Below are 27,175 nucleotides of genomic sequence, written 5' to 3' on the forward strand. Positions count from 1 at the left end.
TTCATGTTGCGAAACAAGTCGGCGATTCTATACAACTTGCTGTATCTAAATAATTCTCTTAACCAGAAATCTGATATGAATATGTAATTTATCGAAATTTAGGATTTCGCATAAAATTGGAAATAAATGTTCGATCTCCTTTAAATTTTGCACATACCGATATTTTTATGTGTATTTGATGAAGAATGAAATTGGTATACTTCGGTCCGCTATTTCTACATTTTCTAAAAATAAGATTAAAGTATATATATGACACAGTATAGAAAGTAGTCGATATAGTCCAAATCTGGCACTTTGTAATATTTTTACCAGTCTTAGGTCAGATATGAATCGGTTGAATAATTGAATAATCATAACTCAAGCCTGGGAGTATACATCTCTCGGCAAAACCGAATGATACTATTTTATTTGTGAAATACAAGGATTAATCCTTTCCTGTCGTTTAGACTTCTGATGAATTCTGGGAGCAATAGTAAATTTTTATACAAGGTGGTCAGGGTATTATGTCTTTGTGCATTTGTTTGTAACAGGCAAAAGGAAACGAGATGGACCCATAGTTCCTTTTGATGATCTGCATAGAATCACATTCTGAGTCGAGTTATGCATGTCCGTCCGTCCGTCAGTTCATGTATTTTTGTAAACAAAGTATAGTTCACATTTATTGCCAAATCCAGATGAAATTTTGCACAAATCATTTGTTTGGCCCAAAGACGAACCCTATTGAAATTGGAGATAATCGGTAAAAATTTAGATATAGCTCCCATATATATCTTCGTCCGATTTGCCTTTTATTGCGCACCAAACGTGTAATATCAGTCCGAATAGTATGGAATTTTGCATATACACCCGAACTAGACCTGAAAATAAGTATGCCAAATTTGATCGAAATCGGTTCAGATATAGCTATAGCTCCCATATATATTGTTCATCCGATTTGTTATTTTTGTCCTCCGCAGCCGTAATCTGTAACAACAATATTTGGGGAAATATATCAAATACAGCTCAGAAATACATTTGCTAAATTTTATCGAGATCGGTTCAGATTTGGATATAGGTCCCATATATATCTTCGTCCTATTTACCTTTTATTGTGCACCACACTTCCAATATTTGTCCAAATGGGATGGAATTTGGCACATACCACCGAATTGATTCTAGAATCTATTATGCCAAATTTGGATTTGAAAATCGGTTCAGATATAGCTATAGCTCCCATATATATTGTTCATCCGATTTTTTGTATGTGTTCCCCACAGCCGTAATATGCACTCCGTAACATCGATATTCAGGGAAATATATCAAATACAGCTCAGAAATATCTTTGCCAAATTTGTCGAGATCGGTTCAGATTTGGATATAGCTCCCATATAAATATATTTTTTCCGATTTCAAATTAATTGTGCACCAAATGGACAATACAAGTCCGAATTTAAAAGATACAAATGCTTCGGCATATTTAGTCCTTTGAACTTTAAATTATAATTATAATCATAGCGTGTATGATTGAATTCTCCTATAAAAACTTTTAATTGTTATGCGGAGCTCTACTAAATTAGCAAAGTGGTGTAGGGTTTCATAAAGTCGGCCCCGCCCGACTTTAGGACTTTCTTTACTGGTCAACTATAGTTTCATAATATATTGAGTTTTCTGCAATTATTCAAAAAATTTAGTCTTTTGTAGCACAGTTTTATCATTCAGAACTCTTAACACTTCGTAACTCTATTAAACACAATTACTTAAATATTTTTTTAATTTTTTTTTATTTCAAAATAATTATATAAAATTTTTGTAATATAAGAATAAAACAAAACAAGATTTTATCAAACTAAATCTATATATAAATACATATGATGTATAACAAAACCCTAATGTCCAGGTTCAAAATCTATATATATAAATGAATGTACAAAAATAGCAAATATTATTTCGATATGCATGCGAACCATTGTCGGAAAAAAAGAAAACTTAAAAATAAATATATAAATACTAACAAATAACATATATATTTCCCCCTTTCTTATTGAACAGTACCTCCCCTCATTCGGCCTTTTTATTGACAATAATAGCGGCATCGATTTCATCTTTACTCTGATCCTTGTCACCCCAACCCCAAATGGGATGACTGCCATCACCGGTACGTTGAACGCGTTTCTTGATAATCTCATCGGAGACGGTTTTCAAATCGTAGGCCCATCCGATTTTGGCAAAGAAATCCAAAAAGGCGGTGGTATAATTGAAGGCATAGTCACCCAATTCGGAGGTCTTGTAATCCCAGGGGAAGACATGATGATAGTTGTGCCATCCCTCGCCCAGTGTCAAGAAGGCAATGAAACTGTTCTCAGCTGGATTGTAGGATCTGAAATTGGTATGTATGTCATTAGAATAAATGTATGTATGTATATTTGATTTGTTTTTTGTAACTTACTTGTCATAGGGTCTGCTGCCATATTTGTGACCAGCGCTGTTGATCAACCAGGCAGAGTTGAGTAGGAAGCACCAACGCAACATAACACAAATGTGCCAGGAATTGGACAAGGTTTCATTGAAGAGGTACATGGGAGCAATGGCTGGCAGGATGAAACAGGCAATGGGCATCAGGAAGTAATAGTATCTGAAAAAAGTAGGAATAATTGCAGTTCATAAAATAATTTTCTAACAATTTTCACAAATTTCAGATGCGGAATAAAATTCGAATTTTTACCAGCAGAAGTTTAAGAAGGTTTGCATACAAAATCTCTACCCGGGCTATCCCTGATAACTGGCCAATCGCAAAAAAGTCTAATTATCTAAAACATACTCTTAATTTATTGTGGCTGTTCAATTATCAGCTTCAATCGGGGTAGAGGTTTTCTATGTTAACGTAATTTTACAAAATGTTCGACCTCACTCGATTTTATACTCACTTGTGTTGGAACATAACAATGGGATCGGCCTCCAAATCGGACATATCAATGGTCTTGCCCTTGGCCTTAACTTCAGGATGTTTTTTGCACATCAACCAACCGATGTGCGAGAAGAACATGCCGCGTGTAGCGTTGTGTGGATCAGCATCTGTTTCGGAGAATTTATGATGCACTCGGTGATCACGGGCCCAAACATACACCGAATTTTGGAATGCAATTGTATTGAAAATAATCAACATTATACGCATGGGCAAGTTAGCCTTGTAGGCACGATGGGCCCACAAACGATGAGCGGCAGCGGTGATACCAAAACCAGTAATGTAGGTGAGTAGTGTACCTGAAGGAAGGAAAAGAAAATGATTAATTGTTTTGCTGGAAAATCGAAAGATTTTCTTCTGTTACAAAATTTCCAATACCGACTGATTTTCAGGAAAGACATTCGAAAAATTATTTTGAAAATTCTCTAGATCTGTACCCTGTTTTATACCCTCTGCCATACTCTGGAGGGTATATTAAGTTTTTTAAATAAGCATTTTGAGATCACCCTAGCTTCCGAACGAAATGAAGTAGTTAGACCAAATTGCACTCAAATCAAAATTGATCCGTATAATTTTATACCCTCCAACATTCAATGGAGGGTATATTTACTTTGTCATTCCGTTTGTAACTCCTCGAAATAATCATAATAGAACCTACAGAGTATATGTATTCAGGATCATTGTAAAATTCTAAGACGATCTAGCGATGTCCGTCTGTTACAATCACGCTATCTTTCGAACGAATTAAGATAGAAGGCTAAAAGTTTGCATACATGCATAGTTTACCAGTAGGCGAGTTAAGTTCGTAAATGGGCCATGTCGGTCCACGTTTTCGTATAGACCTCATATAAAGGTACTTTCCTATTTTCGGTATTTTGGTGATTTAAGCGACATTATTTACCGGAATTTAATTCAAATTTCATATTTAATGTTCGTAACGGGTACTACAGCCTAGGACAGAAAATTGTCTGTGCAGGTCCACATCTTCGTATAGCCTCATATTACGATACCATCCGATAGTCCATATTTTGATGATTTCAGCAACAGTATTCACCGGAATCGTTTTAAATGTCGTATTTGAAGTTCGTAACGGGTACTACAGTCTATGACAAAAAATTTTGGTTGCAGGTCCACGTCTTCGTATAGCCCCCATATAACCCATATAACGGTACCTCCCGATAGTCGATATTTTTGTGATTTCCGAAACATTATTCACCGGAATAGTTTCAAAATTCGTATTGGAGGATCTTAATAGGTACTACAACCTATGACAAAAAATTTCGTATGCAGGTTCACGTTTTCGTATATCCTCCATATAACGGTACCTTCCGATATTCGATATTTTAATGATTTTAGCGACATTATTCACTGGAACTGTTTCAAATTTCGTTGTTGAAGTTCGTAATGGGTACTACAGCATATGACAAAAAATTTCGTAAGAAGGTCCACGTCTTCGTATAGACCCCATATAACGGGTTTCATTTAAGTGGTAGTTTTCGGATTTTTTTTTAAATTTTTCAAGTTCCTTCCAAATGGTGGAGGGTATTAAAAGTTCGGCCCGGACGAATTTACCCGTTTTTTTATTTGTTGGTATTTAAAATGGGGCCACATAGGTCCACGTTTTAGTAAAGCTTCCAAATATTTGCAACGGTGAATTTACGGTATTTTCGGTGCTTTAATATAAGTTTAAAAGCGAACTAATGTAAATTAGAAGTTTTGTTCCTGGAGTGTAGAAAACATCCTTGCATAGAATTTTCCATATATGTCCCCGTTTTGATTTAGCCCCCATAAAACTTTAGCGGCAAATTTAAGGTATTTCAGTCACAATTTTAACAAAAATTGCTGTAAACTAGAAGTTTGTATTCCCAGAAAGTTTTCAAAGTTGGTATTTGGAGTTCGCAATGGGTAATACCTCCACTGACAAAAAAGTTCTATACAAGTCCACGTCTTCGCAATGGGTACTACCTACACTGGCAAAAAAGTCCTATACAAGACAACGTTTTCGCAATGGGTACTACCTACACTGGCAAAAAAGTCCTATACAAGTCCACGTCTTCAAAATGTGTACATCCTCCACTGACAAAAAAGTCTTATGCAAGTCCACGTCTTCGTAACGGGTACTACATCCACTGAGTATTACATCCATATAACGGAACCTCCTTGTAATCGATATTTTAATGATTGTAGCGACATTGTTTAAGGAATTATTTCAAATTTTGTATTTAGTTTCGACATTAGCTACTATCTTCTCAAATCCATATAGGCTCACATTTTCATATAGCCCCCCATATAACTGAACCTAACGATATTCGGTATTTTGATGTCACTTTTTTGCCATTTGAACTTCGAACCACCTTTTGTACTCACCCATAATATTAGTTTGCCATTTCGCCGAGGTGCACATCAAATAGATGCCATAAAACGAGGCACCATACACATAGACAAAACCGATGACATTAATCCATACAATTTCCAATTTACGTTCTTCGGCCTTTTTGCATTTTTCAATATTTTTGGCCAAGCCGCCATCAATGGTTTCAGCCTCCTGCTCGGACAAAACTCCGGTTGCAGTATTTTCGAACACATTAATTATGGGTTCATTTTCGTTTACAGTGGTTGTGGCGTTTGGTGGCATTTTGCTGGAAGAAAAGGGAAACAAGAAGAAATTTATGATTAACGAAATTGTTTATAACATTTATTTAATTACACAATTAATTTTCTATTTTAATTCGAATACATTTATTGAAGTAAAATGCATTTATGCTTTGCTACAGCTATTTATAATGAAATTACGGCTTTATCGCTATTTTCTTAAAGCATACTTTCAGGCGCATTGAAATACAACTCAAAGCTATAACCAACATTAATACAGTCTATATCAAATAAAATACTGTGCGCAAAAATATGAATAGTTATTCAAAAAGTGTTGCGAATGTTTCCAGAATTTTGAGGAGTTATAGATCTTGGAGAAATAACTCACTATTCCTTTAGCTAGGTTTCAGAAAAACGTGTAAAATATAAAAATGTGTAAAATTAAAAAAAAATAAACGTGATTATATTGATGTCTTGTAAAAACTAATATATATTGAGCTCTAGTTGTATTGCTATCATGTTGGCACCCACTTCATAGATTTATGAGGACATTGACTGGCCAGTAAGTTGTTCTCATATTAGGGAAACTTGCTATCATATAAGATAACACCTCGACACTCCAATATATAACAAAAGCCAGTAAAGAAAGTCTTAAAGTAGGGCGGGGCCGACTTTATGATACCCTACACCACTTTGCTAATTTTAACATAACAATTAAAAGTTTTTATGGGAGAATTCAATCATACACGCTATGATTTAAAGTTCAAAGGACTAAATATGCCGAAGCATTTGTATCTTTTAAAATTGGAGTTGTATTGCCCATTTGGTGCACAATTAATTTGAAATCGGATAAAGATATTTATGGGAGCTATATCCAAATCTGAACCGATCTCGATAAATTTTGGCAAAAATAGTTCTGAGCTGTATTTGATATATTTCCCCAAACATTGTTGTTACAGAGTGCATATTACGGCTGTGGGTAATAAATATAACAAATCGGATGAACAATATATATGCGAGCTATAGCTATATCTGAACCGATCTTCACCAAATTTGACATATTAGCTTCTAGACTCAATTCGGTCGTAAGTGCCAAATTCCATCCCATTTAGACAAATATTAGACGTTTGGTGCACAATGAAGGGTAAATCGGACGAAGTTATGTATGGGAGCTATATCCAAATCTGAACCGATCTCGATAAAATTTAGCAAATGTATTTCTGAGCTGTATTTGATATATTTCCCCAAATATTGTTGTTACAGAGTGCATATTACGGCTGCGGAGGACAAAAATAACAAATCGAATGAACAATATATATGGGAGCTATAGTTATATCTGAACCGATTTCGATCAAATTTGGCATACTTTTTTTCAGGCCTAATTTAGGTGTATATGCAAAATTCCATACAATTCGGACTGATAGTACACGTTTGGTGCACAATAAAAGGCAAATCGGACGAAGATATATTTGGGAGCTATATCTAAATTTTGACCGATTTTCTCCAAACAAATGATCTGTGCAAAATTTCATCTGGATCGGGCAATAAATGCCTGTACTTTGTTTACAAAAATACATGGACAGACAGACGGACGGATGGACATGCATAAATCGACTCAGAATGTGATTCTATGCAGATCATCAAAAGGAACTATGGGTCTATCTCGTTTCCTTTTGCCTGTTACAAACAAATGCACAAAGACATAATACCCTGACCACCTTGTGGTGTAGGGTATAAACAGTAAGGAAAATTCAAAAGTCGGGCGGGGCCGACTATATGTTACCCTACACCACTGTGCATATTTAGTAGGGATCCCGTAAGAAAATAATTTATTTGAAGTGGATCATACCACCTATCAATATTTTGCTTTAGAGCAGTTCTAGTTTGGTTTCAGAGGAAAGTAGTATATGGGGGGCATATCCAATTCTGAATCGATTTTCACTAAATTTGACGCAGACATTTTAATTTTTATACCAAAATTTTTTTATATTTGGTATAAAAGATTCAAATATATCTAAATAACCCGAAAACGGTTGAAGATATATATGGGAGTTATATACAAATCTGATCAGATTTTCACCAATTTCAATAGGAATCGTCCTTGGGCCAAACAAATATTGTTTGGAAAATTTCATCTCAATCGGATAATAAGTGCGACCTGTATATTGTTCACAAGAATAAATGGAATGACGGACAGACGGACTGACATGCATAAATCGACTCAGAAAATGATTCTATGCAGATCCTCAAAAGTAACTATGGGTCTATCTCGCTCCCTCCTCATGGTTACAAACAAATGCACAATGACATAATACCCTTACCACTATGTGGTGTAGGGTACAATCAATTGCGTTCTTTCCATTGATTTATCCTCCACACAATGTCACCACCAAGTATTTGGATTTACTCATATTTTCCAGTCGTAAACATTTCTTAATATTGATGAAAATTCTATGCGGTTTTATTAGTTCGTGAGATTCTAGACTTTATTCATTTTTAATTGAAATTCCAATAACATTTCTCCCCCTTTTCAGTTACTTGACGTCATTGGTGACATGTGATATTGAAATTTATGCTGACTCTGATGCATTCTCAGTATTTTTGTTTTCAAATTGAAAAGAAAAAAAATAATATTGTTTATCTTTTACAAAACTGTTCTGGACACATTAAACTATTTACTAAGCACTTTTGTTGTCGATAATTTCGACAACAGCGTAACTTAATTACACAACAGCAGCAGTTCACTTTGAAAATGCAAACTCACTTTTCGCGACCCATTTTCTTTGAGACGTCCGGGCACAACAAAGATCAAGTGTCAACTAAATAACAACAATGTAAACTACAGAATGATGAGACATCTCGGACAAAGGGTGATGATAGGTGGAGGAGATGCTATTCCAGCGAATCGTAATTAAAGTCAGTGTCATTAACAAATGGACATAATTATGGCATACATTCGTATGGGTGTTATGCCATTTCTTTTCGAAAAAAAAACACACCAGTTACGCTTCATGAAAGATTCAAGTTGACCAAAATTATCTTTTGGAGGTCGTTATGGTTTGTTGTTATTATCTTGAATTGCTGCTGTCATTGTCATTTGTCATAATCCGTGGTCATGATGCTTGGTCAAAGGTAAACATGTGTGTTTTGCAAACACTACACACAGAAGGTGCAATAACTAATTTAATTAAAAGTACAAATTATTCAATTATTCAATATGGATAAAACTACCCATCCAGCCATCCGAGGCCTATCATAATTTGTATACATGGCGTTCATGAAAAAATTCCGCAAACAATTGCCCACCTTTGTCGTTATAACCTGAATGGTTTGGTTATCATGTTGGCACACATTTGCCAATACCTACTATTGTCAAATTGTGAATGCTTCTTAATACCATCAATGGGAAAAAATACGTGTTCATGGAGAATTTTTCATGTCTCAAACTTTGACATCTTTACTCGACATTGGATAAGGGTGGTATGTGAAAATATGTCTTAAATATATTTGTGGTATTTTACTCAGCTTCTGATATACCAAATTAATACTTCATGACTTTATAAGAAAACCAGTAAAGAAAGACCTAAAGTCGGGCGGGGTCGACTTTATGATACCCTACACCACTTTGCTAATTTAGTAGTAACAATTAAAAGATTTTATGGGAGAATTTAATCATACACGATATGATTATAATTGTAATTTAAATTTCAAAGCACTAAATATGCCGAAGCATTTGTATCTTTTAAATTCGGACTTTGGTGCAAAATTAATTTGAAATCAGATAAAGATATTTAAGGGAGTTATATCCAAATCTGAACCGATCTCGATAAAATTTGGCAAAGATATTTCTGAGCTGTATTTGATATATTTCCCTGAATATCGTTGTTACGGAGTGCATATTACGGCTGTGGGTAACAAATACAACAAATCGGATGAACAATATATATGGGAGCTATAGCTATATCTGAATTTGACATACTAGCTTATATTTGACATACTAGCTTCTAGACTTAATTCGGTCGTTAGTGCCAAATTCCATCCCATTTGGACAAATATTAGACGTTTGGTGCAGAATAAAAGGTAAATCAGACGAAGTTATATATGGGAGCTATATCCAAATCTGAACCGATCTCAATAAAATTTAGCAAATGTATTTCTGAGTTGTATTTGATATATTTCCCCAAATATTGTTGTTACTGAGTGCATATTACGGCTACGGAGGACAAAAATAACAAATCGGATGAACAATATATATGGGAGCTATAGTTATATCTGAACCGATTTCGTTCAAATTTGGCATACTTATTCTCAGGCCTTATTTGGTTGTATGTACAAAATTCCATACTGATATTACACGTTTGGTGCACAATAAAAGACAAATCGGACGAAGATATATATATCGGAGATATATCTAAATTTTGACCGATTATATCCTATTTCGTCCTTGAGCCAAACAAATTATTTGTGCAAAATTTTATCTGGATCTGGAATGGGAACTGTACTTTGTTTACAAAAATACATGGACAGACGGACGGACAGACCTGACCACCTTGTGGTGTAGGGTATAAATATTGAAGAAGATATCAACGATTTTTGAGCATAAATTTCAGTGGGAAGTGGGATAAGATTCTCCAGTAGTGGAATGCTCTAACTCATTTTTTTTGTTACCGACAAAAACATTTAAATGTGTATAATTTCGAAATCAAATTAGTCGCTAAGACCTACTTATATATACCATTGTTGTCAATCTTAAATTATTATACCCTCCACCACACATAGTATGGAGGATATATAAAATTCGTCGGTCCGTTTGTAATTCATCGAAATAATACTTTTAGACCCAACAAAGTATATATATTCTTGATCAGCGTAAAATTCTAAGACTTCCGTCCGTCTATAATTTGGTTGTAATCACGCTGGAGTGAAAACGAATAAAGATATGAAGCTAACATTTTGCACAGGTATGTCTTTTGTCTGCAGGCAGGTCATGTTCGAAAATGGGCTATATCGGTACACGATATCGTATAACCCTCATATAACAGTACACCCGATATTCGGCATTTTGATAATTTTTACCACATTTTCTAATGGAATTCTCCACACAAGGAGTTTTTTTCTGAGTAATTTACCCTCTGGAAGAGAATTGTTTATATAGGTCCACGATATCGTATAGCCACCATATAATTATACCTCCCGGCATACGGTATTTTGATGATTTTATTTACATTTTTCTATGGAATAGTCTGAAAATCCACACAAAGAGTTCCCTCTGAGTACTTTACCTCCTGGAAGAGAATTGTCTATATAGATCCACGATATCGTATAGCCCCCATATAACGGTACCCCCCGATATTCGGTATTTTGATGATTTTAGCCACATTTCCAATGGAATTGTCTGAAGTTCTACAAAAGGTGTTCTTCCTGACTACTTTGCTCCCTGAAAAAGAATAGTCTATATAGGTCCACGATATCATATAGCCCACATATAACTGTACCTCCCGAAATTCGGCATTTCGATAATTTTAACCACATTTTTTTAATGGATTTGCCTGAAATTCTACATAAGGAGTTCTCTGTGAGTACTTTACCTACTGGAAGAGAATTGTCTACATAGGTCTACGTTTTTTGTATTACACCCATATAACGCTACCCCAAGATATTCGGTATTTCCGGGATTTTCGCTACATTATTCACCGGAATTGCGTCAAATTTCGTATTTGAAGTTCGCAAGGGGGACTACAAGCTAGGACTGAAAATTGTCTGTGCAGGTTCTCGTCTTCGTATAGCCCCAAAAATAACGGGGCCTCCCTATATTCGGTATTTTTATGATATTAGCGACATTATTCACCGGAATTGTTTCGAATTTCGTATTTGAAGTTCGGAATCGTTACTATAGTCTATGAGAAAAAAAATACGTATGAAGGTTCACGCTTTCGTATATCCCCCATATAAAAGTTTTCATTTAAGTGGTATTTTTCGGAAGTTTTTTGAAATTTTTGAAGTTTCTTCCAAATGGTAGAGGGTATTAAAAGTTCAGCCGAACTTAGCTTCTTTTTTACTTGTTTTTATTTTTTTGTTCATCTGAGTTTTTGTAAATAATTAAAACCTTTTTTTCATTATATATCTACAAAATATCTGTACCAATTTTAACGAAAATAATTCCCAATTTTTAATTTTTTTTTGTTCATCTGAGTTTTTGCCAAATAGGGTATAAATATTGAAGAAGATATCAACGATTTTTGAGCATAAATTTCAGTGGGAAGTGGGATAAGATTCTCCAGTAGTGGAATGCTCTAACTCATTTTTTTTGTTACCGACAAAAACATTTAAATGTGTATAATTTCGAAATCAAATTAGTCGCTAAGACCTACTTATATATACCATTGTTGTCAATCTTAAATTATTATACCCTCCACCACACATAGTATGGAGGATATATAAAATTCGTCGGTCCGTTTGTAATTCATCGAAATAATACTTTTAGACCCAACAAAGTATATATATTCTTGATCAGCGTAAAATTCTAAGACTTCCGTCCGTCTATAATTTGGTTGTAATCACGCTGGAGTGAAAACGAATAAAGATATGAAGCTAACATTTTGCACAGGTATGTCTTTTGTCTGCAGGCAGGTCATGTTCGAAAATGGGCTATATCGGTACACGATATCGTATAACCCTCATATAACAGTACACCCGATATTCGGCATTTTGATAATTTTTACCACATTTTCTAATGGAATTCTCCACACAAGGAGTTTTTTTCTGAGTAATTTACCCTCTGGAAGAGAATTGTTTATATAGGTCCACGATATCGTATAGCCACCATATAATTATACCTCCCGGCATACGGTATTTTGATGATTTTATTTACATTTTTCTATGGAATAGTCTGAAAATCCACACAAAGAGTTCCCTCTGAGTACTTTACCTCCTGGAAGAGAATTGTCTATATAGATCCACGATATCGTATAGCCCCCATATAACGGTACCCCCCGATATTCGGTATTTTGATGATTTTAGCCACATTTCCAATGGAATTGTCTGAAGTTCTACAAAAGGTGTTCTTCCTGACTACTTTGCTCCCTGAAAAAGAATAGTCTATATAGGTCCACGATATCATATAGCCCACATATAACTGTACCTCCCGAAATTCGGCATTTCGATAATTTTAACCACATTTTTTTAATGGATTTGCCTGAAATTCTACATAAGGAGTTCTCTGTGAGTACTTTACCTACTGGAAGAGAATTGTCTACATAGGTCTACGTTTTTTGTATTACACCCATATAACGCTACCCCAAGATATTCGGTATTTCCGGGATTTTCGCTACATTATTCACCGGAATTGCGTCAAATTTCGTATTTGAAGTTCGCAAGGGGGACTACAAGCTAGGACTGAAAATTGTCTGTGCAGGTTCTCGTCTTCGTATAGCCCCAAAAATAACGGGGCCTCCCTATATTCGGTATTTTTATGATATTAGCGACATTATTCACCGGAATTGTTTCGAATTTCGTATTTGAAGTTCGGAATCGTTACTATAGTCTATGAGAAAAAAAATACGTATGAAGGTTCACGCTTTCGTATATCCCCCATATAAAAGTTTTCATTTAAGTGGTATTTTTCGGAAGTTTTTTGAAATTTTTGAAGTTTCTTCCAAATGGTAGAGGGTATTAAAAGTTCAGCCGAACTTAGCTTCTTTTTTACTTGTTTTTATTTTTTTGTTCATCTGAGTTTTTGTAAATAATTAAAACCTTTTTTTCATTATATATCTACAAAATATCTGTACCAATTTTAACGAAAATAATTCCCAATTTTTAATTTTTTTTTGTTCATCTGAGTTTTTGCCAAATAGTTCCATAAAACGTCATTTTAGGAAGATGCTGTTAAAGACAAAAATATTCTCTGTAAAATTTCACTATAAGTCGACAATTATATAAAATTTATATTCACATTATATAACAACAAAATATCGGTAACAAAATAACGGTAACAATAATAACAAAAATATTCTATGTAAAATTTCAATATAAGTCGTCAAATATATAAAATATATATTTACATTATATTTCACAAACATTTCTGTGCCAATTTTGCGAAAAACGCGAAAAAAAATTCCCATTTTTTTGATAATTTTTTTGCTCATCTGATTTTTTGCAAAATGGTGCCATAAAACATAATTTTAGGGGGACGTTGCTAAAGAGAATAATGTTTTAAGTAAAATTTTACTATCTATATCTTTATTAACGTTATAAATCTACAAAATATCTGTATCATTTACGCCGAAACAAAAAAAATATATATTTTTTTTCTAATATTTTTTTTATGTTGATGCGTGAAAGTAATATGAAACTTGGTTTTAGACAAACACTATCAAAGGGTGAAACATTTTACACAAAATTTCACTATAAGTCTCAAAGTGAACTATATATCTAAGTTCAATACCTTTTATAAAAAATGGCATTAGAAATGTCTCTATTTTATATCAATATTATTTGTTTACATTTTTGACCGTTTATTTTAGATGATTCAAAACTGACTCAAAATCTCACAATAAACTTAATTTTTTGTGAACAGATTGAAAAGAAAAAATATTCTGAATCGAATTTCATTGTGAGTCTTTGAACCAAAGAAATCGATATCCATAATATATAACATCTCCAACAGTATTTTTATTTCCAATGTGAAATATTTTTATGTTTTTTTTTTCTGTAAAATTGATATACAAATTTTGTTGATATATAATGTAAATGTAGATTTTATATATTTGGCGACTTATGGTGAAATTGTACGCAGAATATTTTTGTCTTTACCACCATTCCCCTAAAATGATGTTTTATGAACTATTTTGCACTAACTCAAAGGGAGTACGATTTTAAAGTCCCACTAGGAGAGCATAAATTTGGAATGTAGTTTTCATAAAAACTAGATATATGATTTATTCTGAGATTTACAGTCAAATTTTGTGTAGAATATTTGTTCTTTTTACACATTCCGTCTAAACCGAAATGTTATGTTACTTACAGACGTCAACTCGAAAAAATCCAAAAGGAAATATTTATCAAAAAATCAGGGAATATATATATTTTTTTTTTTTTGAACATTGATGCAATTTTTTTTTGATATACAATGGTAATAGAGATACCCTGGTAACTTATAGTATAATTTGATGAAGAATATTTTTGTCTTTGACATCATCCGTCTAAAATTATGCTTTGTTAGATATATTTGCACAAACTCACACAAAGTATGGGTTTAACCCTAAAATGTATTTTTAATATTTATGAATTCCAGGTGCTTAGGTATAATTTAGACTTTTGATACCTTCTAGGACCTATAGTAGAATTTTATGACAAATAATTTTGTGGACAATTTTGAGTTGCTACGATTCCGTTTAAAGGGAGTTTTTAATCATATTTTATAAAAAGTACCAAAAAGACCCCTTTGTTAAATTGCTTGAGGGTTAATATTGTCCACCAAAATATTCCTCACATTTTAAACTGCAATATTTCCGAAAACTCTATATAACTAAGATGTACGGTTCCCGAGGAATCTTTATTCGAAAATTTCCAAAATTCGGTAAGAGGTGGGAACTTGCCCCCTCTAGTTTGGTTACTTTTTGATGTAAACTTTCAAAATGCCGATACATGTGTATTCTTTTTTCTCTACTTTCATAATCTGCTGGATTTTCTCCGTTATTATTGAAAATTTTGAATTTTGTCGAACAGTGTTTTTAATGTTGGTTGATAAAATTACACTGTGATACAAATCTTCAAAAAAAAAAAAACATTTCTTCTAATGTTTCATTTCTGGTTTGTTGGTGCCCACAGATGATAAATATGCATTTAGTTTCTCTGGATCAGTTCGAAAATTGATTTTATAACTTTTAATAATATCCTATTGGATTATGGACAATAATAAGCTATTTGGGTATGAAGTAGATAGCATTCAATTATCCACGGCATTAAATCTGTATCAAATTTTGCCCAAAAATATTTAAAATCATAAGTTAGCAGGGAAACTCTATTTTCTCCGATTTGTCATTAAGATCTACACATTTTATCCAAAATCGAAACCGAATCGCGAATATAACTTCAAAGAAACGAGTAATGAATTTCGTTATACATTTATGCGAAAATCGATTAACTCGTTACGGGTCAACGGACTGCCGGTGTTAGCCTTTGTGTGGACATTTTTATTTTTTCATCTGTCATAGTTCGAACATAAATATTATTTAACAAATCTTTTGCGTTTCTTTTTCGTTTTTGAATTTTTTTTTTTAACAATAGTTTCATTTCAAAATCGCTCAAAGTCCAAATTTTTGAGTTTAAATTATTCGATTTTTTTTCTGTCTGATATAACCCTGCCGAAAGAGAGGCGTTAGACAAATGTATTATGTCGATTTGAATATGTATGTTGATATTTCGGCATATTGAAGAAAGGGGAGGGGGGAGGTGGATTCAATGAAAGTAAATTTCATAATTCCCAGAGAGAGAAAAACGTGTTGTTGTTGTTGTTGTTGTTGTCTTTGTAAATCCGAGCGGTTATGCCATGATCTCTGAAGCGATGCGTATGGACCAAACCTTAAAACCCAAAACTATAGAGGTCATTCAAACAAGTTGCGAACATTGCTTAACCATAACGATAACGGTGGAGGGATACGGGGGGGATATGTTGACATTGAATAATAAAATGTAAAACAGAGGAAAGGTTTCTTTTGTGAGGCACCTATTTAACGGCCACTTCAGCCAGACACATGCGAGCTTCTTACAAGCTGAAGCTAAAGCTTTTGTCTGCATAGACAATGACGCCGCTAATGTGGTGGTTTGAAATTTGAAAAAAAAACCTCTTCAAACTGTTGTATATTTATATGTATGTATGTATGTGTGTGTGTGCGAGCAGACACCATCACCCATCATTTTTGCATTAATTTCCAAAGATCAATGAATGAAGCGATGGGTATCGTCAGTCTGGCAATGTGAAACAGCTTCGTGAAACAGTTAATGCCATTCATTATTGGGGAAATACATATTTATATTAAATGTTTGAAAAACGAAATGTATTTATCAAAATTTGCATAAATTCGGGCATTTAACCTTGTTTAGAGAGACCCGTTGGGTATTTCTTCATATAAAAAAAGAGATTTATATTGAGCCACAAATTGTTATGCATCGAAATAATCGTATGATAAAGATTTTTAGTGATGATAGTTATTGGGAAAAGTTATACGAAATCGAATATTATATCTCTGATAAAAAAATATTTTACTATAGAATTTAGAAGACCCAAACTTGCCTAAAAGCCGGATATCGGAAAAAAAGTGTTTTTTTTGGTTAAAATCACACTCTATCTGAGTTTATGCAAAATTGTGCCATAAAATATAATTTTAGCGTAAAAATGTCAAAGACAAAATTATTCTTCGCAAAATTTCACTGTAGGTCGCCAAAGGTATAAAATCTATATTTCCATTATATATCAACAAAATATCTGTACCAATTTTACCAGAAAACCCCCAAAAAAAGTTCCTAATATTTTTGATAGCATTTTTTGTTCATCTGATTTTTTGCAAAATATTTGCATAAAACGCCATTTTGAGGGGATGATGTCAAAGACCAAAATATTCTTGGCAATATTTCACCATAGGTCGCCAAAGGCATAAAATCTATATTTACACTATATATCAACAAAATATCTGTACCAATTTTGCAGAAAAACTCAAAAGAGGTTCCTAATAATTTTGATAAATTTTTTGTTCATCTGATGTTTTTTTGCAAAATATTTGCATAAAACGTCATTTTAGGGACATGATGTTAAAGACACAAATATTCTACGCGAAATTTTACTATAAGTCACCAAATATATAAAATCTAAATTTTCAATATATATCAACTAAATATATGTACCAATTTTGCGGAAAAACACAAACGTTTTTCCCAATTTTTATATATATATTTCTTGTTCGTCTGATTTCATGCCAAATAGTTTCATATAACGTCATTTTAGGTGGAATATGCCAAAGACAAAAATATTCTACGTAAAATTTCACTATAAGTCGCCAAATATATAAAATCTAAATTTTCAATATATATTTACAAAATATCTGTACCAATTTTGCGGAAAAAACACAAACATATTTCCTAATTTTTTTAATAGCATTTTTTTTTTTTGTTCATCTTATTTTTTGCCAAATAGTTTCATAAAACATCTTTTTAGGGACATGATGTTAAGGACACAAATATTCTACGCGATATTTTACTATAAGTCGCCAAATATATAAAATCTAAATTTTCAATATATATGAATGAAATATCTGTACCTATTTTGCCGAAAAAAAAAACACAAACCTATTTCTCAATTTTTTTGATAGCATATTTTTTTAGTTCATCTCATTTTTTACAAAATAATTTCATAAAACGTTATTTTAGGGACGTGATATAAAAGAAAAAAATATTCTACATGAAATTTAACTATAAGTCTCCTAAGAAATAAAATCTCTATTTAGATTATATATCAGCAAAATATTTGTACCAATTTTGCCGAAAAAAAACTAAAATATTTTCTAATTTTTTTTATAGCATTTTTTGTTCATCTGAATTTATTCAAAATAGTTGCATAAAACGTCATTTTGGAGGTATGATGTCAAAGACAAATATATTCTACGTAAATTTTACTATAAGTCGCCAAATATATAAATTCAAAATTTTCAATATATATCAATAAAATATCTGTACCAATTTTGCCGAAAAAAAACTAATATATTTTCTAATTTTTTTTAAAGCATTTTATTGTTCATCTGAGTTTATGCCAAATAGTTTCATAAAACATCTTTTTAGGAACATGACGCTAAAGACAAAAATATTCGATGTAAAATTTCACTATAAGTCCCCAAATATATAAAATCTAAATTTTCAATATATATCAATAAAATATCTGTAGCAATTTTGCTGAAAAACGTGAAAATTCCCATTTTTTTTTGGATTTTTTTGCTCATCTGAGTTTTTGCACAAAAGTGCCATAAAACATAATTTTAGGGAGATGTTGTCAAAGACAAAAATGTTTAACGTAAAATTTCACTATAAATTGCCAAAGATATAAAATATATATTTACACTATATATCAACTAAATATTTGTACCAATTTTGCCAAAAAAAAAAAAAAAACACAAAAACATTTCCTCATTTTTCAACAATTTTTTTTTTGTTCTTTTTCATGTTGATGCCTGAAATCAATATGAAACTAAGTTTTAGACAAACAATGTCAAAGGAAGAAATATTCTATATAAAATTTTAATATAAGTCTCAAAAGAAACTATATATCTAGGCACAATACTTTTCATAAAAATGGCATTGGAAATTTCAGCATTTTTTTGTAGAAATTGTTTGTTTACATTTTTGACCGTTAATTGGAAATGTTTCATAACTGTGTCAAAATCTCCCAAAAAAATAATTATTTTTGGGATAGTGTCAAAAGAAAAAATGTTTCAAATCCAATTTCATTATGAGTCTCCGAACGAAACAAATCTCTATGTGCCTCAGTGTTGCTTAAAAAAAACACAAAAATATTTTTCTAATTTTTTTGCTCCATTTTTCCTCCTCTTTATCTCGAAGCATGAAAGTAACATAAAATTTAATTTTAGGCGGAAAGTGTCAAAGGAAGAGTTATTCTACACAAAATTCCGGCAATAATCTCATAATAAATCATATATCTAGGTTTAATAGTTTTTAAGAAAATTACATTCGAAATTTTTATATTACAATAGAAGATTAAGATGTTTACGTTTTTTAGCGGCTAATTTAACACATTTCCATTCCAGGTCAATATCTCCAAAAAAGACTCCATTTTTGGGAGATAATTTCAAAGACAGAATTTTTCTAGATTAAATTTCATTGCGAGTCTCTGAACAAAAGAACCTTGTATACTTAATACGTTCCAGGTAAAAATAACATTAATTTTGGTAAAAAAAAATTTAATGTTTGACAAATTTCGCACTTTTTCAACACATTTCCAATCCAAGTCAATATCTCTAAAAAGACTCGATTTTTGAGGAATAATTTCAAAGGGAGAATTTTTCTAGATTAAATTTCATTGCGAGTTTCAGAACAAAAGAACCTTGTATACTTAATATGTTCCAGATAAAAATATCATTAATTTTGGTTCAAAAAAAAACAAGATTTTAAATGTTCGGCAAATTTCGCAATTTTTCTAAAGTATGTGCAAATTTTTTTTACGATTTCGCTGTCCAATTACCAGTTTGGGTTTTGGAAAATTCCAAGTGGACTTGATAGTCTTCAGTTTGAAGATCAAGACCCCGAAAGTGTTATGGGTTCTTAAGTCAAAGTTCTTAAGATCTTCACATAGCCATGACCATATACAAAGGGACGCCAAATATTCTGAGATATATTTCGCCACATTGAATATAGGCCATTGAAAATGTGTACAGACATTTGAATTACTTCAAGAATCATTGGTATTGAAAATGGGTATGGGTAGGTATAGTCCTCATACCCTAATGGATTTTAAATTCGCGTTTTAGGAGCTTCATGGATATTCAAAATGTTGACCTTTTTTGGGGAAGGTACCAGAAGCAGTGGATCGATATATTCCATCTTTACGCCAGACCTTGAGTTAATAAAAATATTTTGATATGTGTAGAATAATCGTTATTCGAAACTTTGACCCTTTGTGGGGGAGGTACCAGATGGAATGGTTCGATTTTCACCTTCTTTATAACAGGTCTTGTGTTGATAGAAATATTGAGATGTGCCAAGTCCGAATGGAATCGGATTTTAAATTCGCGTTTTAAGAGCTTTTCATGGATATTCAAAATGTTGAACCCTTTATGTGGGAGGTACCTGAAGGCATGGACCGTTATATTCTATCTTCACACTAGACCTTGGAATAATATAAATATCGTGATGTGTGTAATTTGAAGACAATCGGATTCTTACATCACATTTTTTCAGAGTTATAATTATTCCCAATGTTTACCCTTTGTGGGGGAGGTACTTGATTTAGTGGACCGATATTGTCCATTTTTGCACCTGACCTAGCATTGATGGAAATATTAGGATTTGTAAAGTTGGAGCAAAATCGAAGTATCCTATCTCTTTCGGTGCAGTAAAATATTTTTTTTAATCGACCTTTTGTGTGGGAGGTACCACAAGGCGTGGACCGTTATATTCTATCTTCACACCAGACCTTGGAATAGTATAAATATTGTGATTTGTGTAATTTGAAGACAATCGTACACGAACATCACATTTATAAGAGTTACAATTATTCAAAATTTTGACCGTTTCTTGGGGAGGTACTTGATTTAGTGGACCGATATTGTCCATGTTCACACCTATCCTAGCATTGATGGAAATATTGGGATTTGCAAAGTTGGAACAAAATCAGATTATCCTTGCTCTTTCTGTGCAGTAAAATCCTTTTTTTAATTTCTACCTCTTGTGTGGGAGGTACCAGAAGGAGTGCACCTATATGGCGCATCTACGAAATCGATCTAAGTTTGATAATAATGTTGCGATGTACTCTAGTTTGGACCAAATCGGACGCTCCCTTCGAGAGTTATCATGCGCACCAGCCAGACAGACAGACGGGTGGGAAGGACGGACATCGCTAGATCGACTCCAAATGTCCTGAAGCGGATTTGGTCCAAAGAGACCTAGGGTCTAAAATCGTTATTTCGATTAGGCACGTTTTGGCCGTATCAAATGCTATATACCCTAAGATTCACTCCATTTGGGCTGATATTAATCATTATTTGTACAATAAACTGGAAATCGGATTAAGGATATATATATATGGAAGCTATATCCAAATCATAGCCGTTCAAAATAAAATTTAGTAAAGGTATATCCGAGCTTTATAAGATATCTGCTACCAAATATTATTGTTGTCGAATGCATATTACGAATGTGATGGACTTCAACACCAAATGGGATGAACTTACATATGGGAGCTATAGCTATTCTGAACCGATTTTATCTATATTAGATGTACTTGCTTCTAGACTGAATTCGGTCAGATGTACAAAAATTTCGGTCATTTGGACTTATATTAGCCATTTGGTGCACAATTAACCCCAAAATCGGTTGAATATATATATATGGGAGCTATATCTAAATTTGAACCGATTTTCTCCAATTTCATGAGGGTTCGTCCTTGGACCAAACAAATATTGTTTGACAAATTTCATCTCAATCGAATAATAAATGCAACCGGAATTTTTTTTCACAAGAATTCATGGACGGACTGACATGCATAAATCGACTCAGAAAGTGATTCTATGAATATCCTCAAAAGTAGGTATGGGTCTATCTCGCTTTCTTCTCCATGTTACAAACAAATGCACAAAGACATAGTACCCTTACCACTATGTGGTGTAGGGTATAAAAAATTAATTTTAATGCCATCGAAATGCGAGCATAACTCAAATATCTTAAAACAGACATAAGGGCATATCCTCAATTTAGCCTTTATTTGATAGGTGTTAATTGCAGAGAATGGATTTTCCACACTAAAATTTTTATTTTATTTTTTACTGTATTTTTATACCCTACACCACATAGTGGTAAGGGTATTATGTCTTTGTACATTTGTTAGTAACAGGCAAAAGGAAACGAGATAGACCCATAGTTCCTTTTGATGATCTGCAGAGAATCACATTTTGAGTCGATTTATGCATGTCCATGTATTTTTGTAAACAAAGTACAGGTCGCATTTATTGCCCGATCCAGATGAAATTTTGCACAGATCATTTGTTTGGCCCAAGGACCCTATTGAAATTGGAGATAATCGGTCAAAATTTAGATATAGCTCCGATTTGCCTTGTATTGTGCACCAAACGTGTAATATCAGCCCGAATTGTATGGAATTTTGCATATACACCAAAATTATTATGCCAAATTTGATCGAAATCGGTTCAGATATAGCTGTAGCTCCCTTATATATTGTTCATCCGATTTGTTATTTTTGTCCTCCTCAGCCGTAATATGCACTCTGCAACAACAATATTTGGGGAAATATATCAAATACAGCTCAGAAATACATTTGCTAAATTTTATCGGGATCGGTCCAGATTTGGACATAGCTCCCATACATAACTTCGTCCGATTTGCCTTTTATTGTGCACCAAACGTCTAATATTTGTCCAAATGGGATGGAATTTGGCACTTACGACTGAATTGAGTCTAGAAGCTAGTATGTCTAATTTGGTGAGGATCGGTTCAGATATAGCTATAGCTTCCATATATATTGTTCATCCGATTTGTTATTTTTGTCCTCCTCAGCCGTAATATGCACTCTGCAACAACAATAATTGGGGAAATATATCAAATACAGCTCAGAAATACATTTGCTAAATTTTATCGAGATCGGTTCAGATTTGGATATAGCTCCCATACATAACTTCGTCCGATTTGCTTTTTATTGTGCACCAAACGTCTAATATTTGTCCAAATGGAATGGAATTTGGCACTTACGACCGAATTGAGTCTAGAAACTAGTATGTCAAATTTGGTAAGGATCGGTTCAGATATAGCTATAGCTTCCATATATATTGTTCATCCGATTTGTTACATTTGTTACCTACATCCGTAATATGCACTCCGTAACAACGATATTCAGGGAAATATATCAAATACAGCTCAGAAATATCTTTGCCAAATTTTATCGAGATCGGTTCAGATTTGGATATAGCTCCCATATATATCTTTATCTGATTTCAAATTAATTTTGCACCAAATGGGCAATACAAGTCCGAATTTAAAAGATACAAATGCTTTTGAACTTTAACTTATCATAGCTTGTATGATTGAATTCTCCCATAAAAACTTTTAATTGTTATGTGGAGCTCTACTAAATTAGCAAAGTGATGTAGGGTATCATAAAGTCGGCCCGTCCGACTTTCAGACTTTATTGGTTTTTAAATGTCACAATGTATATGTATTGTTCCAAAACAATTTACTATTTTGTAAATTATTTCACTAAATTCCATATTTTTTATGGCTTTATAACACCTTGCTTTTGTTTTTGTTTTAGTTTTTTTTTTTTATTTTCAACTAAATATTCCCGCACTCAGCATTCATAGGTGGCAAAATAATAATAAAACTCTTTGTTTATTTTGTTTTTTTTTTTTTTGTTCGGTCTTTAATTAAAATTGTCCATGGCGGGCATATTTTTGGGTTTACACTTTGATAGCGTCTTCAGTGTTGACCCTGAAGGCTCTCTTAACTTCTTAGCACCGCACACACTCACTCTCTCACTCACACTTTCACACCACTATTTTCTGGCCAACTTACAATGTTTAATAATAATAATAAAAAACACTTTTTTCTGCTATTTCAGATGTTTTAAAGCGACGCACTGAACTTGTGCTGTCGACTTATTTCAATCGACTGATAAATGTCGACCGCTGTAGCATCCAACTAATATGTCTTCGCGGCTGGCTAAAGTTGAGGAAAATCAAGCGTTGCATTAACATAATGACAGACCGACCTGTGGTGATGATGATGCTGTCGCCTGACAACGACAATGGCGACGAAGTTAATTTTAATTAATTAAATATTCTCCACATTAATTTTGGCAGTCAATGGCTGGCTTTCTTCAACCAAAGAGTTTGTGGTTTGTGGACACGTAGGCCGCCAACGTTATGGGAACATAACTAGAGATTTTAAGGTTCATCTTTGTTGTTGTTGTTTTTTTAAATATATTTAATTCTAATCAGAATTATACACACACACACTTCAGCTTTTAATGGATGCTACCTATAACCTATAATTACCACTAATTACTCCTTTAATTTTGCGAATTTGACAATAAAGTGTGAATTGTAGAAAATCTCTCACCCTTACCCTATTATGTATTCATGTAATATTTTAATTATATACTTACATCAAGATAAGTGTAATGAGCATAATTAAATCATGATTAGATGAGATTTGCAAATATTATTTAAAAAAAAAAAAGAATGCAAATTAAGATTTGCAGACCTACGTCAATGCATTCGTTTATACGAATACACTCCTGTATGTATTCACCACACACATGCATACATACCTTAAAATATGACTAGAGTGCGGACAAGCGACGCGGAACCTCAGCCATTAGCGAATTAAAATTTTTGACATTAAGTTCGAATGAACTCATTCCTAATATCTTTGAGTCATTGCTTTCTAAAAATCGCACCTTTTATACCCTCAATCATACATATTAAATTCCTCATTCCGTTTGTAGCTCATCGATCAGCTCATTGATCAGCGTAAAATTCTAAGACGATTTTGATAATTTTTAATGTGCCCTTATATAGTCGACCGAAATATTGCATTTTCATGCCTCATCTAATACAGATAAAAATATTGAAAATTAATATCCAATTTTATTCGAAATCATAAATTCCGTGAAGAGAACCGGAGGCATATTTCGGATTTCATAATCGTTTTGCTTATTCAAAACTTTGACCCTTTGTGGCGGAGGTACCAGAAGGAATGGTCCGATGTCTACCAACTTTATAACAGTTCTTGTGTTTAAAGAAGTATTGAAATGTGCCAAGTCTAAATGGAATCGGATGTTAATTTCGCGTTTTATGAGCTTCATGGATACTCAAAATTTTGACACTTTTTGGGGGAGCTACCAAAAGGTGTGGAGCGATTTTCACACAAGACCTTGAATTAATAAAAATATTGTGATTTGCGTAATTTGAAGAGAACCGAATGCTTATTTTGGATTTTATGATCCTTTTGCTTATTCAAAACTTTGACCCTTTGCGGGGGAGGTACCAGAAAGAATTGTCCGATGTCACCATCTTTATAACAGATCTTGTGTTGATGGAAATATTGAGCTGTGCCAAGTGTGAATAGAATCGGATGTTAATTTCGCGTTTTATAAGCTTAATGGATATTCAAAATTTTGGCCCTTTTTGGGGGAGCTACCAGAGCGTGTGGACCGACTTTCACACCAGACCTTGATTTAATACAAATATTGTGATTTGTGTAATTTGAAGAGAACCGGATGCTTATTTCGGATTTTATGATCTTTTTGGTTATTCAAAACGTTGACCCTTTGTACGGGAGGTACCAGATGGAATGGTCCGATCTTTACCACTTTTACAACAGTTCTTGTGTTTATAGAAATATTTAGATGTGCCAAGTCTGAATGGAGTCGGATGTTAATTAATGTTAATTTCTCGTTTTATGAGCTTCATGAATATTCAAAATTTCGAGCCTTTGTGAGGGAGGTACTAGAAGGAGTGGACCGGTATATTCCATCTTCACACCAGACCTTAAATTATTAAAATATTGAGATGTGTGTAATTTGAAGAGAATCGGACTCTTACTACAGATTTTATAAAAGTTATAATTATTCAAAATTTTGATTCTTTATGGGGGAGGTACTTGATGGAATGGACCGATATTGTCCATTTTCGCACCTGACCTAGCACTGAATTTTAAATATTAGGATATGCAAAATTGGATTATCGGATTATCATTTCTCTTTCTGTGCAGTAAATTATTTTCTTTGAAAAATGTTGACATTTTGTATGGGAGGTACCAGAACGAGTGGACCAATATTGTCCATCTCCGAACTCGGTATAAGTTTGCAAATAATATTACGATGTACCAAATTTGGATTTAATTGGATACTCCCTTCGAGTGTTATCGTGCGTATCAGACAGGCAGACGGACGGACGGACATCTCTAGATCGACTTCAAATGGATTTGGTCCAATCCGGTCTAAGGCCGTTATTTCGACTAGGTACGTTTTGACCGTATCAAATGATATATACCCTTTCTAGCCATATGCCTGAGGGTATACAAATACAGGGTGAGATGAAAAGACTGCAACCAACTTCGGACTGATGTCATTTCTAAGCCAATCGTCCGACAGCCTTTAAAATTATTCCAGTGACAGCTCGTAATATTGTTTACAAGCGCATAAAAGCATTTTGGCGAGAATTTTCAGAAAAATATTTATTCGCGATGGAATTCAAGCGTCGCAGTGACCGAAAAATGACTCGTGGTCTGCACATATCGCAATATTCCATTTGGCAAATATTGAAAAATGAGCTCGGGGTAAAGCTATTGAAATTCTAAAAAGTGCAAGAACTTACACCGCAACAGAAAGAAAATACACTCAAAAGAGCTAATGAGTTGCTTTGCTTGGCCGAAAGTGGTGAACTCCCGAATTTGGATTTCTCCGTCTCCGATGAGAAAAATTCATTGCCCAGCAGTTTGTAAACAAACAAAATGATCGTGTTTACCTGTCAAAGAGGTCAGTTTAAAATGTGCACCTTCGGTTGTCCACCAAAAGAACTCAGGCGCCGGCCATGGTGATGGTGTGGGCCGCCGTAACAGCCGATGGATGCTCTCGGCTCATATTAATCGACCGTGGCATCAAAATAAATGCCGAATATTATCGCGAAAATATTCTGGAGGGTGTATTAAAGCCTTGGGCAGGACTCAGCACCATCGCACTCAGCACGTGCCACCCAAGAATGGTTACAAAATGGGGTTCCTCGCCTAATTTCCAGCACACAATGGCCACCAAAATCTCCGGATGTCAATCCGTTGGACTATTGCGTCTGGAGTATTTTCGAAAGCAAGATTGGCACTAAAAAATTCCAAAGTGTCGATCACCTCAAG

At 33.5% G+C, this 27,175-nt stretch overlaps 1 protein-coding gene across 2 annotated transcripts; it reads right to left on the reverse strand.

Moving 5' to 3' along the window:
• Positions 1–1,780: 1,780 nt before the first annotated feature.
• On the reverse strand, positions 1,781–24,117 carry LOC131800692 (acyl-CoA Delta-9 desaturase-like). 2 transcript variants are annotated; one of them, XM_059118355.1, is made up of 5 exons: positions 8,298–8,422; positions 5,309–5,580; positions 2,904–3,240; positions 2,426–2,611; positions 1,781–2,356 (listed from the first exon to the last, which is right to left on the reverse strand). In XM_059118355.1, exons 1-5 carry the CDS (start codon positions 8,309–8,311, stop codon positions 2,038–2,040), a joined length of 1,128 nt encoding a protein of 375 aa, XP_058974338.1. In that variant the 5' UTR covers positions 8,312–8,422; the 3' UTR covers positions 1,781–2,037. The 2 variants fall into 2 exon arrangements, with proteins under 2 accessions (XP_058974338.1, XP_058974346.1); XM_059118363.1 differs by lacking the exon at positions 8,298–8,422 and adding an exon at positions 23,837–24,117 and having other exon boundaries at positions 1,782–2,356.
• Positions 24,118–27,175: the final 3,058 nt, after the last annotated feature.

Source organism: Musca domestica, unplaced genomic scaffold, assembly GCF_030504385.1.
Source record: "Musca domestica strain aabys unplaced genomic scaffold, Musca_domestica.polishedcontigs.V.1.1 1, whole genome shotgun sequence".
Taxonomy (NCBI): domain Eukaryota; kingdom Metazoa; phylum Arthropoda; class Insecta; order Diptera; family Muscidae; genus Musca; species Musca domestica.

Excerpts from the sequence above, each read along its gene's own strand:
- LOC131800692 (XM_059118355.1), bottom strand. Across the intron at positions 3,241-5,308 it reads ATGGCAAACTAATATTATGG|GTACACTACTCACCTACATT; the intron begins GTGAGTACAAAA and ends TCCTTCCTTCAG. Across the intron at positions 2,612-2,903 it reads ATTGTTATGTTCCAACACAA|ATACTATTACTTCCTGATGC; the intron begins GTGAGTATAAAA and ends TACTTTTTTCAG.